The sequence below is a fragment of the Mesocricetus auratus genome, unplaced genomic scaffold, assembly GCF_017639785.1.
Source record: "Mesocricetus auratus isolate SY011 unplaced genomic scaffold, BCM_Maur_2.0 Super-Scaffold_100003, whole genome shotgun sequence".
In the NCBI taxonomy this organism is placed as follows: Eukaryota; Metazoa; Chordata; class Mammalia; order Rodentia; family Cricetidae; genus Mesocricetus; species Mesocricetus auratus.
The window spans coordinates 72,376,055-72,389,978 of record NW_024429188.1 but is presented as its reverse complement, the minus strand read 5'-3'; the positions used below and the strand labels follow the sequence as shown (position 1 = coordinate 72,389,978).

The 13,924-nt window shown below is 43.8% G+C and overlaps 1 protein-coding gene across 5 annotated transcripts; it reads left to right on the top strand.

Moving 5' to 3' along the window:
* The first annotated feature begins 8,265 nt into the window (after positions 1-8,265).
* Positions 8,266-13,296, top strand: Armcx2 (armadillo repeat containing X-linked 2). Of its 5 annotated transcripts, none has more exons than XM_013115248.3 (5): positions 8,266-8,409; positions 8,820-9,071; positions 9,648-9,711; positions 9,999-10,064; positions 10,361-13,296. In XM_013115248.3, the coding sequence occupies exon 5, from the start codon at positions 10,492-10,494 to the stop codon at positions 12,892-12,894; it is 2,403 nt and encodes an 800-aa protein (XP_012970702.1). In that variant the 5' UTR covers positions 8,266-8,409; positions 8,820-9,071; positions 9,648-9,711; positions 9,999-10,064; positions 10,361-10,491; the 3' UTR covers positions 12,895-13,296. The 5 variants fall into 5 exon arrangements, with proteins under 5 accessions (XP_012970702.1, XP_005072540.1, XP_021084295.1 ...); XM_005072483.4 differs by having other exon boundaries at positions 9,607-9,711; XM_021228636.2 differs by having other exon boundaries at positions 8,308-8,409; positions 9,012-9,071.
* The last annotated feature ends 628 nt before the right edge of the window (positions 13,297-13,924 follow it).

Sequence of the window (13,924 nt, the reverse complement as noted above, 5' to 3'; positions counted from 1 at the left end):
CAGATCTCTGTTCCCCTAGCCAACAGCAAAATCATAACAGAGTTTGAAATGAGTTTTCAGTGTGGAACAATGCTTTCCTGGTGTTCTGGCTTATAAAATTTAACAATACGTCATGAGAAAGGCAACCACAGAAAGAAAGAAAGCTGGTTTTTCTTTTACATTAACAGTATGAAGACTAAAAGTTTAAATCCCTCTAATGCACCATCTTTACACCTCCCCCAAGAATTCAGGGCTACTACATGGATGTTAGATATACAGACAGCTCAAAAATGTAGCAAGGACCTTTCCCTCAATGCTCTCCCATCAGCCTGACTTACCCTGAACTGTATACAGATAAAAGACTGTTTGTGTACAGTTTTAACCTCTACAAAACCTGTTCTAAATGCATCAGAACTGCATATTTTACGCTGAAATTTCCTTCAACCTCTTTTTAGTCCATAACTTCATTTACATGCAAAAGACAGTGTCACTAGGTGCCAAATTGCATGGACAGTCCCCCAACCAAAATTCGTACAGTGACGGGGGTAATTTAATTCTCCATTAGAGAGGAAAAGCTAGCCTCTGAAGGCAACTATTTCCGAGGCAACTAGAAGATTAGTGAAGCTCAAGCAGTTTCCTTTTTTCCTTTATTTGTGGATAAGCTGGCCATATCCCGACAGGCTGCACACATGAAAAGACTGCAAAGATAGCAATGCTGAAATTCAATCTTCTGGTAGTGGGTGGAGGTACGTGGATGGGAAGCTCATTTTTCTTGCAAGAGTGCAGACTGACTAACTACAGTGGGTGTAATAAATGCTACTGTTGCACGTTCTGGAGTCCATTTACTAGAGGGTTGCACCTCTCTGCTAGCTGCTGTGAATGTTGGCTGCTAAAGAGTCATATATGAACATTTGTCAGCCAGTTTGTAGAATCAAAACCTCCCTCCTCTCAACTAACACTATTCATGTATCCTGTCTCTCTCAATGGATATAGAAGCCTAGCTCCCTTATCTCAAGATGGACGGATTCCTTCATGTTGTTCGTGTTTCAGAGTTCCCTTGATCTCAGACTAAGGCTAGACTCTAACTGAACTATGTTTGTGCCTATTTTATTCATCTGTCTCATATTTTTGCTATACATACGTAATTTTCACCCAAGAGCACTCCATCAGGGAACCATTTTCGCAAGAATCCTCATCTCAGGTTTTACTTCTGGGGAATCCTTCTTAACCCACCAGAAAACGATAAGTTCTATTTATGTACATGTTCTCCAGTTTCATTTTCTCAGTCAAGCCAAGTCTGTTTTCTTTACTCACAGAGTTTATAGCAGCATTTCATTGAATTTGTTTTCCCCAAACCCTAAGCCCATTAGGAATATTGAGATTTGGGGTGAGAAGGGATTACCTCATATTATGATGAAAATTCTCCTACAAACACACATGCACACATGCACTCATGCAAGCAAGCAAGGAGAAAAGAGACCTGTCTACGAGTCCCTTGAGCAGATGGGACCTTTGTCCTGCTCCTCTACAGCCCACAAAACAATAGTAACTCAATAATGATGGCCATATGATACACTTGGCAAGCTGGGTCCCACTCAGGCTCCCAGCCTCCCTTCTCCTTTATACATCAATGGGAGGGAGGAAGAATAGCTAAGTAACTCATTGAAAAGTGTTCATCTTTCAGACACTTGACTGATGGATAAGCTAGCTGCAATAGTGTGAAAATGAATACCTCTATGTATGTTAGCTGCGCGTAATCCCAGTCCTCCTTTCTTCTGATTCCTGAAAACTTCTTCCTCCATCCTGCCTTCTTAAATCACCAATGCCAATCATTTCTGCTGTTGTCACTGCCATGACCTTTAAAGTGTAAGTTCCCATTGGCCCCACTAGGAAACAGTGAATCACTCCCAAGTTAAAAACTGTGCTAGTATCCTCTACCCCCATGCCAGTGTCCAACCTGTAGGAGTCAGAATTAGGAGGGGTTTCCTTCCTAGGCCACAGTCATATAACCCCTAAAAGAACAGAATTGTTGCCTGTTCAAGAATCTCTATCTGAACCAGGCAATGGTGGCACACACCTTTAATTCCAGCACTCGGGAGGCGGAGGCAGGCAGATCTCTGTGAGTTCGAGACCAGCCTGGTTCCAGGACATCCTCCAAAGCCACAGAGAAACCCTGTCTCAAAAAAACAAAAACAAAAACAAAATCTCTATCTGTAAGAGCCAGAAGTCGTGGATGAGTACCAAGAAACAGTATTTTCTGGATACAGCAGGGCAGTCACACATTAATAACTCACAGGAGTTAAGACAGCATGCACAAGACCTACAAAAAATCAAGCTAGAAGAAATCCCCTCATGGAGAGGAGGTGGCCAAGAAGTCCCAGTCTTAGCTTAGGGGCTATCAGTAACTGATAGTCTCTGAGGGAGGGGGTCAGTTTTCTTTAAGAGTATAAATCCTGGTACATTGAGGATATTCCAGTGGAAGAACACATATCCAAGAATATATGGGCATCACAAATTGGACTAAATGGGTTTTTTTAAAGACCACACCAAGTTGGGTTTGTAGGGAAGGGAATGAGGCATCTGGAGGAGGTGAGGGGGTGTGAGCATAATATAAACACCTTGAATAAACCTCAAAGAACAAAAACAACAACAGCAAGAAGAACCTCTATCTGAACAAAACTTCAGTATGTGAGCTACTGATCATATGAGGCTACATCTCTAATGAATTTTGGTCCTAATTGTTTTATGGCCTTATTAACAAAGAATAACATATACAACCCTCCATGCTTTTCTCATATCCACTGCAATACAGCATGTTTTTCTTTGTCTTTGTAGTCTTTGAACACATGGAAAAAGTTAAGCCTTTCTCTGATAACTGGAGGAGACACTTTTATTTCTAGGGTACAAATTGACCAGAAAAAGACTCACTAGAAAGTTCAGTTTTGAAAATGTGGTACACACACACACACACACACACACACACACACACACACACACTGGAATATTATTCTGCCATATAAATATCATGTCTCAAAATGGATAGAACTGGGGGGGGGATTTTATTTGGTTGCAAAAATAGAAATAAAATGGGTGGAACTGAAAATTTTTATGTTAAGCAAAATAAGCCAGTCTCTGGAAGATGGATTTTGCATGCTTCCTTGCAAATATGGAACTTAAAAGAAAAAGTTCTGAAAGGAGGAGGATATTAGGAAAGACAGAGATCAGGGAGGGATGTATCACACTATTGCAGCTGGCTTATCCATCAGATTAGGCAGAAGTGTAGTAGGTTTGACGCTTGTCAGTTGTAGTGAGGATATTTGTATTTTTCTAAACATTTTAGGAAGGAGGGTTGGAGTTTACAAAAATGTTAATATGTCTAGATGTGTTCAAAATATACTGTAAAGCAACAAAAGTGATGAAAATGACTGCTCTATTTTCATTATTCTTGACAACAGCAAGTTACTAGAAAAAAGAAATCTTACAATCAAAGCATTTGAATTTTGGGGGATTGAATCTAGGCCTCATGCTAGCACGCAAGCACGCTACCACTAAACTATAATCATAGCTCAACACACAGTAAATAAAACCAGTCATTCTTAAATTTTCAAACTATTAATAAAAAGAAGAGCGAAAACTTCATTTATACTGTAAAGAATTATATGTAATTAAATGATTCATTATTGGTTAAATTAAATTAGATATAAAAGAAAATATCCTTAACCTGATACTCTAATTTGACAGGTTTATCACTCCCCTACTCCCCTGTGGGCTACCAGGACAATGGATCTTACAAATTGCTTCCACTCATTGATAATATTTCTGGATATTACTTTTTGTGTGATACTGTAAGTAAGAATAAGTAAAAACCTTGAAAAAGACATGTCATACTAAGAGATGAAACAAAAGAGAACAAAATGAGAAGGATCTCAGAGAGGTCACAGGCAAATAAAGAAAAATAAAGAGAAGGGAGCATGGATATTCAAAAGGAAGAAATGACCAACTTACAAAAAAACTTACGGTTTCATCATTTTGGATTTGGTATGTATAAATCAGAAGTATGTATTTTGTTGGCCTTTTGTTTCTGAAAGTATTACACGGAGTGAGACTATCAACTAATGGCAACTCAGGTTTAGAAAGGTTTTTCTAAATACCTTTTCTAATTTATGAAAATAATTTCTATTTCTGCTTTCCTATTTTAATAAACTTTTCAAAGGTTGTATAAGTAGGTACTTAGTAGCATTTAGTTCTATTGTCTTGACATTAAATCACTTTGTCTTTTCTGTGTAATGATATGCTGAAAATAAGAACAAATCTTGCCTTTTTGTAATCAAGGGTGCTTGTCCTGAATGTCTCCTGATAGAAATTGGATTTCTCAATCAAATATTAATCAAATATTTTGATTGAACATTTAGAACTCATAAAGTATGACATTTAGGAAGAATATGAATTTACACTCAGAGTTATTCATATACTTGAAAATCACTGCATCTTTGTCCTGCTTAAAATGTATCCCTGCTTTGGTAACAATAAAAAATAAAATTTCAAGGCTGGATAGATGGCTCAGCAGGTAAGAGTAATGGCTGCTCTTCCAGAGGACTCGGGTTCTATTCCCAGCACCCACATGGCAGCTCACAACTGTCTGTAACTCCAGTTCCAAGGAACCCTCACACAGACATATGCAGGTAAAACACCAATGTATATAAAATACCAATAAACAAATTATAAAAGAATAAAATCTACAAAAAATAGAGAAGGAAATGAGAACCTGTTTCTAGAAAAAGAAATGGCATTTAGTATAAGCCGGCACAAACCAAAAGTGTCGCCTAAGAACTACTGAAACTATTAAGATATCAAAAACTTGGCTAGCAGAAAATAAATATACAATAGCAGAATATATTCTCTTAAATATGAAGTTTCCTGTCAGAAATTGTAACTCAAGAAAGAAATATTGTTTAGGCTGGAGACATAGCTTCGGAGAGGAAAGTGTTTGCTGCTCTTGCAGAGGGCCAAGTTTGCTCCCAGCAGCCACATCTAGTAACTCACAACTGCTTGCAACTCCAGCCAGCCTTAGGGAATTCAACCTCCTCTTATTGCCTCCATAGGCACCCATATACTTTTGACATCCACACGCAGGCACACATACATATAAAATAAAACTAATAAGTAATTTTAAAGAAATGGTGTTTTACTACAAAGATGACTAATCATTTAGAAAAATTAGCAAATAATGTGAATTAGATAGCTGAAGAAACATGTGAAACATAAAACACAGCATAAAAATGAACAGTCACTCACATTCATCCTCCTAGAGAGAAAGTCTTGCTTTTTAAGATAATAAATAGTTCCTCAAGTGAATCTCCAGATTTACTGCTCTGACAATACAAATATCAGTGCCTATTTCCTTTATGATTTCTGCTTAATTTGAACTTGATCAATAAGCATAAGTGTGCTTATTGAAATGTGCTTTACAAGACAATCAGAAATTGTTAGCAGTGGTAGGAATCGAAAAGCTGCACATTTCTTCCTCCGTATATGCCGTATGCCTTATGTATTTCCTTATTGGTTTCATTTAGCTCTCCTTTCATGCTGGGAGACTGAATTGGGGCTTTAAACATGGTTATTAATAGCATGTTACTAGATAAAACAGATTTTTCCCAAGACAGGGTTTCTCTGTGTAACAGTCCTGGCTGTCCTGGAACTGGCTCTGCAGTTGGCCTCACACTCATAAATCCTCCTGCCTCCGCCTCCTGAGTACAGGGATTATAGGTGATATCTAAGAGATGGATCACAGACCCCTCGAAAACCTCGCTGGGCGTTAAAAAGATACTTGGCCTGACATGATGGCTATGCCTTTAATCCCAGCACTTGGGAGGCAGAGTCAGGTGGATCTCTGTGAGTTTGAGGCCAGCCTGGTCTACAAGAGCTAGTTCCAGGACAGCCTCCAAAGCCACAGAGAAACCCTGTCTCGAAAAACCAAAAAACAAAAAAAAGAAAGAAAGAAAAAGAAAACTGTTGGGGTCAAAGATTTCTAATCCTACCTCCTAAGACTGACTTAGACCCATCCACAATCAAAGATAAAACCTTTAGAATGTCATTTTAGATGAACCACAGTTACCTAAGTACCAATATCTAATTGATGCTAATTAGTGCGACCATTTGGGAATTGTAGCTTGGGTCTAGACATATATTTGACTAAGGGAGTACCAAAGTAGAAGGGGACTGGCAGTTATTCTACAGCAAACTTACTCCTACTGATTTTCTTGGAGTAAAGCCAGAGGTGAGAGGGTCATCAGGCTGTAACTTTCAGAGCTGGTAGTAGTAGTAAATGTTTATACCTGGACAAATGGACTTCGTGTGTCCATAGCACAAAGAGGGATGCTCTCTCAGCCTGGACTCTTAGGGGAGTGCCTGGACCCTGCCCTGAGTGAAATGACAGACTCTAGATATCCTCTAGGTGGAAGGAATTGACAATAGGGTGGGAGGATGGGGGGATGGGGGGATGCGGGAGAAGGGGAGGGAGAGGGAACTAGGATTGACATGTAAAACAAGCTATTTAAAATTATGATAATAAAATAAAAAATAAATTTAAAACGTAAATGGAATATTAACGAAAACATTCATCAGGACACTGGGTAAAAGAATATATATGAAGGGAGCTCACAGACTCCAGACTGACAGCTGGGGAACCTGCGTAAGACTGAACCAAGCCCCCTGAACGTGAGTGTCAGTTGGGGACTTTGGAAGTCTATGGGGCCCCTGGCAGTGGAACCAGTATTTATCCCTAGTGCATGAACTGGCTTTTTGGAACCCATTCCTCATAGAAGACCTAGGCCCTCCCCCAAATGATGTGACAGAATTTGAAGATCCCCATGAGAGTCTTCACACTCCCTGAGGAGTGGTTGGTGGGGGGGGATGGGAGGATGGGAGGGAGAAAGAACTGGGATTGGTATGTAAAATAAGATTGTTTTTAATTTTAAAAATATCAGTTAAAAAGAACATACATCAATCCAATCTGACAACTGCTTCCCCCAAACAATCACTTCTGTATTCATTGAAATATACAGCTCCAGAAGCAGATAGGAAGAGCAATTCATTCCATGCATTGCTGAGTTACCCCTAAGAGAGGAAGGTAAGCAGCTAAAGGCATTCACCCATGTCACCACTTTGATAACCTGTCCATGTATATTTTGAAATTAAGCAACAAAGTCAGATGACTGCTTGCAAGGAATAGCATTAAAGGGTCAGGAATGTGTGGGGGAATTGTGGAACAGCAGCTTCTATCCTTCCTAACAGAGCAAGGAGGGTTTTACAATACTGCACCCTTCACACAATTACTTTTCTTAGCCTCGAGCTCTTCTTTTCATCTAAAGTTAAACCACTAAACTGGAACCTAACCCAGGAACAGGTGTTCAAAATTGTCACGGTTACAGTCACGAAATTACAAGAGATTCACACAACAGTAAGTAAAAACAGGATAATGTAAAATAAATGTATTTCTATAACAGGGCAAGAGAAGATCATTTGTTTATTCATCTTAAAAGCTATCCCAGAAGAAAAAAAGTAGGGTATTATTTATCCAAAATAAATAAGGCAGGGGGACTTAATGCATCTTCACTGATCAATTTACAGATCATATGGAGATATGTTTATATTATCAAGAAAAATGTGTTTTAGATGCTCAAATACTTGGCATGCTTTGAAATCTATTTCCCACATGGCCAATAGAATTCATTTTCCGTGTGATAAAAATTAATCAAAATTAATGTGAGAGAAATTCTGGTCTTAAACGAAACGTTTCTGCCAGTTTATGGTACTATTTCCCACACTTATTTCTTGTTTTATTGTATCTTCTTCCTATAAAAATAAAGCTGTAGTCATTGTTTTTACAACAAGGGGGTGTTCCAGAAGTGTAGATCTAACCTCCAATCCTTGTCTCCTGTTTCATACTCTATACAGAAGCAGAAACTTAACCACGAGAGGCATGGTGGGAACTAGGTTGGGACTGGAGGACAGAGAATGGAGGGGAAGCTTGGAGTGGGGGGGGTGAGATAATTCCCCAAGAGAAAAAATGAAAAATGTCAACAGTTCTCCCAGAAGCTGCAGCTCCTCCCCAGTAACTAGAGAAAGCAAATTGATATAGAGAGAAGGGGCTGCTTTTGGCTGGATGTTACAAAGGCAATGAATGATTGACAGGACCTGATGTGCTGGGATGAAGCAGGACTGGGGATAAAGGAGGGGGTTCCTGCTCTTGGTGGGAGTGGAATTCCGGGACCCAAGCTTACTGGCAATGAGACCCTCACGTGACCAAGAGCTGACGTGGGCAAAGGTACTTAAAGCCCTGACGGCCATCCCTGCCATCTTCCTCCGGGTGCCAACGCTTTTAAGCTGCACACTGCCAGGCGAGACGAAAATTCCCTCAGAACTGGACAGGTGGGTATGAGAATGATTATTTTCAGGACCCGGGGCATACAGATAGGCTAGGGATGCAGAAGGTAAAGGCCTCGGGATTTTTCTGCATCCTCTGACGGCCTGGGTTTTACAGAGCTTGGGATCTCCCGTGCAGTGGATTTTGGTAGGCAGCGGGGGGGAGGGGAGGAGTGCAATGATAGACTATCCGATGTATGGAAGAAACCGTTTATTTCTCTCCCAGCTGTGTTTGCGGTTTTGTTTTTGACACTCAGGCTCGGCTCCCTACTTACTGTGCTGTTTTGAGAGGAGCAGGCAAGAGAAATAAACGTGGCAGCACAGTCAAACCCAGCAAGGAGGTTGGGATCGGGTGGCCGGAGGGGCTTGAGATTTGGAAGCAATCAGTATTTTTCACTCCCGTCCTCCCTTTTCAGACACCTTGCTGTCACAACCCTCCCCCCTCCCCTCCCCGACCATCCCCCTGTCCTTCTAGGGTGCTAGGAAATGGGTGTGCCAGCTTCTGTGGGAGAGATGGCGGATTTGGAGCTGTATAGGCTTCACAGGCTGGGGGACCGTGAGAGAATCTGGTATTAAACCGCCATGCTAACTGCCAGGCTGCTTTCCAGACACCTGCGGCCCACAGAGCCCTTCATCCTGGTCTTTTCAGCCCTGAAAAAGGAATTCGGGTATGCAGGCTAAAGAAATGGCGGTTATCTGGGGATTTGGGGTGGGGGGGGTGGGAGGCGGAGCCCAGAGCCGAGAAAACACGGAAAATCACGACCCTGAAACTGAGGAGGCGGCCCTAGCGGCCCTTGTTCTGCAGTCTAATGCTCGGCCAGGAAGGTGGGGGAGGGGGTGCAGAGTAGTTGAGCACAGGCTAGGAACACTGTAATATCTATCTGGCAGGATTCCCCCATGCTGCATCTTAGCCAGCACTCTTGCCTCGCCCCCTCCGCTTCGATGCAGCAAAAGGGGTGTGGCGCTCTGTCTCAGAAAAATGGCGGCCAGGGGTGGGGCGAAATAGAAGGGGGCGTTGAGTGCCTGAGGAGCCTGCGCAAACAGGGGTCGGGGGTGGGGTGGTCAGGGGCCTGCGGGGGTGGGGTGTGAGATGCAAGGAGATAAAAAGGAATTGAAAGGTGTAATTCTTTACCACTGAGGTGTGCGGATAGGAAAAGGCTAACACTGTGGCTCTTGTTCTGGATGCTGATATATGTCCACCAGGTTCTTAGTGCGCACCCGCAGTCTGTGTTTCTGCCCTTCAGCCTGTCCTCAGCATGGAGCTCCGGCTGAACTAAAGGAAGCAGAAAGACCTCTGAATTCTTGCAGGTCAGTGTTTGGGGTGAGAAATGTTGCCCCCCCCCCCCCCCGGTGTGGGTGTGGCAGAGGCTGGAGCACATAGCCGGAACACCTCCTGCTGCATCTTTTCTTTCTTTAAGATCCCTTTGTCCTGGCTTGCCCTTTTGGGGACAGCGAAAGGGGCATGTGGAATCTTTCTTTTTAAATTAATAGTTGGGCGAGAAAAGGAGGAGTACCACAATGAGGCGCACCACAATGCAAATGAGGGGAGAAACTCTCTCTCCCAAAGGCTCAAAGTTACCTGTCATTTCCCACAGATCCAGCTCCCGTTAGGCTCTGCAGCTGCGAGCACACTGGGAACTGCTCCTGATCCCAGGAAATTGGTATGTACATGAACACTGTCTCAGGACATTTGGATGGGAGTGGAAGCATTGTAGGTGAATCTCAGATTTGCCACTGTCTGCCAGATTTCCACATGACCCCCTCCCCATTTAGGGACAAATAAATGATAGGTGCTGGCACTGGCAAGGTGAAACAGAGCTGAAGAGAAGACCCGGAGTTGATCTGGGTATCAGCGAGCGCAGGCTTCCGCACCTATCTCTCCAGACTCTCCTCTAAGGTTAGACGCAAAGAGAGCCCAAACCCTGTGCCCCTCATTTCTAACGTTTATTCCTACTAGGTCCAGTTCAGCTTGCAGCCTCAGAGGAACTTTCGAACTTGAGCTTGAGAGCCTTGCTTTGACTGGTGCATACATTCCACTCAAACAAGCCGGTTCCACAACCCGGATCAGAGAATTGTTCCAGTTGTATCATGAGCCGAGCTCGGGATGCTGGCTGTGTAGCTGCTGGAATAGTGATCGGGGCTAGCGCCTGGTACTGTGTCTACAAATATACTAGGGGAAGAGACCAGAAAAAGAGAAGACCAGCCAAGTCCAAGAACCGGGCTTCGGTGGGTACTGGAACCAGGGCTAGAGCTGGACTCAGATCTGGATTCACAATTGACCTTGGGCCAGGAGCCAACCCCCCAACCCCTGTCAGTGTTGAGGCAATGAATAAGGCTCAAGAAGAAGCATCCACTCTTGCCACATCTGCAGCTGCAGAAATGGTGCCAGCTGCACCCAGCCCTAAGGATCAGAATGGGGCAAAAAGTAAGGTCCAGGAGGCAAACAGGACTGGGACTGGGCCTACTACTATGAAATCAGCAATCCCGACTTCAGCTACCAGTGCAGCCACACCCTCACCCAAGGTGGCAGCAGTTCCCACAGCTGCAGAGGCCCCCAAAATAGCAGTGGCTCCCAAAGTGGCAGAAGCTCCCAGGAGCACAGAGGTTTCTGGGACAGTAGTGCCCCTTGGACCAGCAGTACCTTTTGGGGCAGTCCAGTCTCATGGGCCAGCCATGCCTCCCCCATCAATAGCACCTTCTGTGCCAGCAGCCATCCCCTGGGCTGTAGCACCTCATGGGGTAGCCCAGGCTCCTGGGCCAGCAGGACCAACCCTGGCAGTACAATCTCTGGTGCCGGCAGCACCTTCCTGGGCAGTAGTCGCGCCTCCCGGGGCAGTCTACATTCCCGTGGCAGCCCACTTTGCTGGAGCAGCAGCAGCTGCCAGGGTAACCCAATCTCCTGGGACAGTGGTGCCTCCCCTTCCACCCCAGTCTCTTGGGGCAGCTATGCTTTCCAGGGCAGTCCAGTCTCCTGTGGCATCAGTGCCTCCCAGAGCAGTCCAGTCTCCTGCAGCAACAGTGCATCCCGGGGTAGCCCAATCTCCTGGGGTAGTAGTGCCTTCCAGGGCAGTCCAATTTTCTGGGGCAGCAGTGCCTCCCATGACAGGAGCCCCTTCTGGGACATCAGTGCCTCCCAGGGCGGCAACAACTCCCAAGGGAGCAGCATTTGCTAGGGCTCCAGCGTCTACCCAGAGAGGAGCAACCACAGAGGTCATGCAGGTCCCTGGGGTGGCAGCACCTACTAATGCCACAGAGACTCCTAGAGTAACAACAGCTGCCATGATGGCTGAGGCTTCTCTGCCAATGCTTTCTGGGGCTGCAGAGACTCCTGGGACTTCAGGGTCCTCTAAGACAGCAGCCACTGGCAAGAAAGCAACCCCTGGAGCTCACACTGGGGCTATACCTAAGGCTGGGTCAACCACTGTGCCCAAAGGTGGGGGAAAAGGTGGAAACAGGAACCGGAATGGAGGCAAGGGCAGAAACAGGAAAAACAAGGTTGAAGTAGATGAATTGGGCATGGGTTTCCGCCCTGGTGATGGGGCTGCAGCTGCTGCTGCAGCTTCTGCTAATGGGGGACAGGCTTTCCTAGCAGAGATTCCTGAATCTGAGGAAGGGGAATCTGGGTGGACTGATACAGAGTCAGATTCAGACTCTGAGCCTGAAGTTCAGCAGAGAGGGAAGGGGAAGAGAACCATTCCCATGCATAAGCGTCCCTTTCCATACGAAATTGATGAGATTCTGGGTGCCCGAGATCTCAGGAAAGTGCTAGCCTTGCTTCAGAAATCAGATGACCCCTTCATCCAGCAAGTAGCCCTGCTCACCCTGAGCAACAATGCCAATTACTCATGTAATCAAGAAACAATTCGAAAGTTAGGAGGCCTCCCAATTATTGCAAACATGATCAACAAAACTGACCCCCACATTAAGGAAAAGGCCCTAATGGCCATGAATAACCTGAGTGAAAATTATGAAAACCAGGGCCGGCTGCAGGTGTACATGAATAAAGTGATGGATGATATCATGGCTTCTAACCTGAACTCAGCAGTACAGGTAGTTGGGCTAAAATTTTTAACAAACATGACTATCACTAATGATTACCAGCACCTGCTTGTCAATTCCATTGCAAACTTTTTCCGCCTGTTATCTCAGGGGGGTGGAAAAATCAAGGTTGAAATTTTGAAAATACTTGCAAATTTTGCTGAAAATCCAGACATGCTCAAAAAACTACTAGGTACCCAAGTGCCGTCATCATTTAGTTCCCTTTATAATTCTTACGTGGAATCAGAAATTCTTATTAATGCTCTTACTCTGTTTGAGATTATCTTTGACAACCTCAGAGCAGAAGTGTTCAACTACAGAGAATTCAACAAGGGTTCCCTGTTTTACTTGTGTACTACATCTGGGGTGTGTGTTAAGAAAATCCGAGCCTTGGCAAATCACCATGACCTCTTGGTGAAAGTGAAAGTTATCAAACTGGTGAACAAATTCTGATTGCTCTATGCCCTCAAGATCTGTGATTTCTCAGTTTTCCAATCTGGTAGCATTAAAAATGAGATGTTATTGTGTATCTACTTGTGTGTATAGTAAAGGGGTCCTTTCTGCTGATAGTTTAAAATAATGTGTCATTCGGAGTGATGTTGTCTGTGACAGTCACCAGCTTTAAGCTGAACCATTTTCTGAATACCAAATAGTCCTGTAGTCCTGTAGTACTGAAGACACATTTGTGATGTGAATTGTGCTGCTTGCGTGGAATATTTTTACTGGGTCCTCTATGTGAACTGGTAATGAACCTGTCCGTGAATGGCCTACTCTGCTCTTACTTGTTTTGACTTGAATTTTGTCACCAAAGATTTCATGTGTATCATCAATAAAGTTGTGTGTTGCAAATGGCAAGAAAGTGTTCTCATGCTTGAATTAAAAGTCTATCTGCAGAGGTAAAGAACAAGAATACAGATGGGCTACTAATAGTACCTGGGCATGTGCTCGGGGTCAGATTCTTGCTATCTGGGAGGATGATGCAGCACTTCAGTGAGAGATGCACTTAAGACTGAAGGACAGCATAGAAGAGTTGCCTGGAAAGGGGAAACGGTATGAAGAAAGGCATAGGGGTGGGAATTCTGGACCTATAATAGGGAGGGAGTTAATTTCCCTGAAACAGAAAAATGGAAACTGTGGAAGAGGAGGAATAAGTGATAAAGGTGAGGACTTGCAGTGCAGAAGTTTTTTGTTTTGTTTTTAAAGTCTTAAAGCCTCAGCTTAGGAACCAAAATATCCTGTCATTCAGGGAGTAACAGGACATTTTAAAATATACATATATAAAAGGAAAAACGGGTCTGGGAGAGAACTCAGCTGGTAAAGTCCTTGCCTCACAAGTGTGAAGATTTGTATTTGATTCCCAGAACACACTTTAAAATGCTGTGTGTAGTAATGCCCACTTGTAATCTTGACCCTTGGTGGTGATGAGACAAGAGGATCCCTGGGGCTCACTGGTCAATCTAATTGATGGGCCTAATTGATGAGC

Excerpts from the sequence above, each read along its gene's own strand:
- Armcx2 (XM_013115248.3), top strand. The coding sequence starts at position 10,492 with ATGAGCCGAGCTCGGGATGCTGGCTGTGTAGCTGCTGGAATAGTGATC.